Source organism: Sinocyclocheilus grahami, unplaced genomic scaffold (assembly GCF_001515645.1).
Source record: "Sinocyclocheilus grahami isolate Dianchi unplaced genomic scaffold, SAMN03320097.WGS_v1.1 scaffold245.1, whole genome shotgun sequence".
In the NCBI taxonomy this organism is placed as follows: Eukaryota; Metazoa; Chordata; class Actinopteri; order Cypriniformes; family Cyprinidae; genus Sinocyclocheilus; species Sinocyclocheilus grahami.
The window spans coordinates 1,477,481-1,481,089 of NW_015505424.1; the positions used below are offsets into that span (position 1 = coordinate 1,477,481).

General features: G+C 33.8%; 1 protein-coding gene across 1 annotated transcript in view; it reads right to left on the reverse strand.

Moving 5' to 3' along the window:
- Nucleotides 1–955, reverse strand: part of LOC107598149 (formin-like) — a 71,831-nt gene extending 70,876 nt beyond the window's left edge. Inside the window, exon 1 of the mRNA XM_016289422.1 lies at nt 211–955. Within this exon, the coding sequence (XP_016144908.1) occupies nt 211–512 (302 nt within the window). The 5' untranslated portion in view covers nt 513–955. The remainder of the gene's footprint in view (nt 1–210) is intronic.
- Between the last annotated feature and the right edge of the window lie 2,654 nt (nt 956–3,609).

Consider the following 3,609-nt stretch of genomic DNA (forward strand, 5'->3'; position numbering starts at 1 on the left):
TACCTGGTTTAAAACTTCATCATATGACGATCATCCGCATATAGGTGAATATAGGTTTTCTGACTACTGATAACCTGAGAAATATTATTAATGTAGATTGAAAACAGGGTTGATGCTAACACAGAGCCCTGAGGGACCCCTTTATTAATAGTTATTTGTACGTGAAAACAAGAAAAAAGTCTTTTTTTGCAGTGTATCGGTTGCTCTGACCTTCCCTGAAGGCCTAAGGTGTCTTCCTCATCGTCGATGTACGTCTCCACTCTAGTCACCTGCACCAGATACGGATCGGAGGACGTCTGTGAAGACCCATCTGCATCCTGAACAGGCGAATAATGGCGATCCAGCTCCATGTTTTCCTCCAAACCATCTCCAGATTTCGGTCTCAAAGGATCTGCTACTCCAATATGACCATTAGCATCTTCATCAGGCAATGTTCGAAATGACGTCAACACAGCTGTCGTCTGATCGGACATGAGAAAACTTGAAGAGGTCCTAGTGTGGTTTGAATCCATATTGCTGTTTGCATTGAATGCTATGAGGTGAAATCCAATAGCTGCATAGTTAGTGTGGTTTTACTTTAACCTGCATGCGCTCTAGTTTCACAGACCGGAGAAAACAAAAGGGTTTTGTGCGTGAAAATCCCCGGCTCTCTCTTTCTCTCTCTCTCTCGCTCCAGCATTTGGAAACACTTCTGTTCCAGAAGTTTTACTGCAGTTCAGTGTGATTCTCAAATGGGAGAAACCAAACAGAGAGACTAAAGTGTCTCAGTAGTTCAGGCAGTGAAAGGAAACTTACAGAACTAACGGATACGAGCTCCAGATATTTCCCTTAGACATTCCCAAGGATTTTTTTCAGAGCACTTCCTGCTCCGGCGGAGTCTTGTGTTTCTCCTGGAGAAAGTTCAGCGTTGTCTTTGGAGAGGAAGGAGGTCTGATTACTTTTCTCTCTAACCACTCCCTCTGTCTCTGCTCAGCGGTGAACCTGGCAGATATTCACCTGCGAGTGTCTGGTTACTGAAAGCAGGAGCTGGAAGTGTAATGCAGAGATTCAGTGTCTCTCTCTCTCTCTGTAATCTCCTGCAGGGTCAGGTGGAGTGGGCGGAGCTTCACTATTACAACAGTGGTTATAATCAGCATTGCTGAGGTCACTGGCCACGCCTCTCTGTTGCTATAGCGCTGACCTGTAGTGCTTGAATACAGAATCAACCGAGGAGAAGGTCTGCAAACTTACTGTACTATCTCCAGCGGTGAGAGACTGGTTATAGTTAATCAGAAATTAAAGAAGACTCATTGCAGCCTGGTAGAAGCCGATTAGAAAACCAGAGAGATCTTAAAATTGCACAGGACACAACATAAATGCGCTATGAGAGGTTTTCATTAACACATAAAATGACTATAACCAATTTATAAATATTTATATATTAAATGTATAATAAAAAATGTACATTAAAAATATAACCAGAATTTAAGTGTGTGTGTGAGTGTGTGTGTATATATATATATATATATATAAAATATAAAATAAACACATAAAAATATAAGTACACATTTTTTTATCATATTTATGTAACCATAAAATCATATTTATATATATATATATATGTTAAAAATAAAAAGCAATAAAATGTGCATAGAATACAAAAGTATGCATAGAATGCATACAGAATATAATAAAAATAAATAATATTTAAGATCTAAAAATCTATATGTATTTTAAATATTTCCATAATATTTATATAACATTAATGTAATCCATAAAATATATATTTTTAAAAATACACAAACATAGTATCAGAATATAAATATACATGTTTATATAATAATTCTATAACATTAACATTTTTTAAATAATTTAATAATAATAAAAATACAAAGAAAATATAATAATAATACAAGTATAAATATTTATTTATATCATATTTAACCAATACATATTTTAAATAATATTTATATAATATAAAGAGATGAAAAAATATAATCCGAATTTAGAAAATAATGAAATATATTAGAAAAATTATAAAGGCAAACATTTATAAGTAAATAAATCTGACTAATAAAAATCATCATAGTTTTCTGTCTCCTAAGCGTGTTTTAAACGTTCTGTTCGTGACGGATCTGAACCCAGAGCAAGTTCACGGACCGTTTGCCTCATGTTTCAGGATGAAAGGAAGTTCTTTGAGAAGAAAAGAGTGTTTTAATGAAACCACAACAACAACAGCATGTGCCAAAGTTCAGCCGAAACCCACGGTTCGGTTCAGATGAAACTGGTCCATCTACCGAAACCAGAATACAGAGCTGAGTTAGTTCTGCATGTGCAGCGGCCTACATCAGTGCACTGCATTATAAGCAGTCCTCTTCTTATGCAAGAGAACCAGCGCTTGTGGACTTACTGCTGCCTGTTCCTTGAGCCGTAAGAACAAGAAACACAACATACACTAAAGATCCTCATCCAGAACTATCAAACTATATCTAAACTGAAAAAAGAGTCATTTATGTAAAGTTCATTTTTATATCGGTCTAATAGAAAATAATCGTTTCAGTTTGTGTAAAAGCAAATAACACTTTTTTTGAAGAAATAATTGTTTAAATAATATTTTCGCTTGACACCAGAGTGCTAATGTGCAAAACATACACAGAAATAAAAAAAGACATCACAATAAGATATCTTTATTTAAAGCAAACTAAATTAAACACTGACAAACAAATGTTTTTATTTTTGAACTTATCTTCTAAGTGAATATTTATTCATAAGTTTTATTATATATAAGAATATATAATACTTTCATATTTAATTTTTTTAAATTACTTATTGTTATTTTTATTTATTATGTATGTTGTGATAAATATTTTTTAATGTAAAGGACTTTGAATTATGATTGTGTATGAAATGTGTTAAATAAAACTTGCCTTGCTTATTATAACCGATTTAGCTTTCTTTGGTGAAATAAAGTTGAAAAAAGCCAATAATATAATATAAACAAAAGTTTTTGCATGGTGTTTATTTTTTGTTTAATTTTATTATTATTATTATTATTATTTATTTTTTTATTTAATTTTTTTGCTTTGCTTTGCAGGAAAAAACCTTTTGCTTTGTATGTTTTTTGTCTTTGGGAAAATCTATATTTTTCATTAATATTAAATTAGAACCAAACCATAAATGCTGTATAATTTAAGAAAAAACGAATAAATGAAGCTGTAACAAGAGTTGGTTGAAAGTATTATTTTGTCAGTGTTGTGAATAGTCTGAGTCGACTCTATAAATAACAGTAACCTGTCAGGGAAAGTTCACGTCTATTGTTGATGTTACTGAGAAAAACAAGAACAATGCAAACAATGCAAAAGCAGTTCGTTTAACCTGTAGGACCAGATAACATAAGCGCCCAAACTACACGCCGTCTAATAGTTCTGAGACAAAGGCTTGGTCATTAAGTCATTTCATCTGACATCTGCTGCTCCCTGTGGTGTGTGTGTGTCACGCCCGTCTAATCTGATCTGAGATCAGTGCGGGCAGATTCAGGCGCGTCGCGGGTGTGTTCGGTATGCTGGCATTTCACTCGACTTTACTGATGTGAAACACACACACACACACACACACACACACACACACACA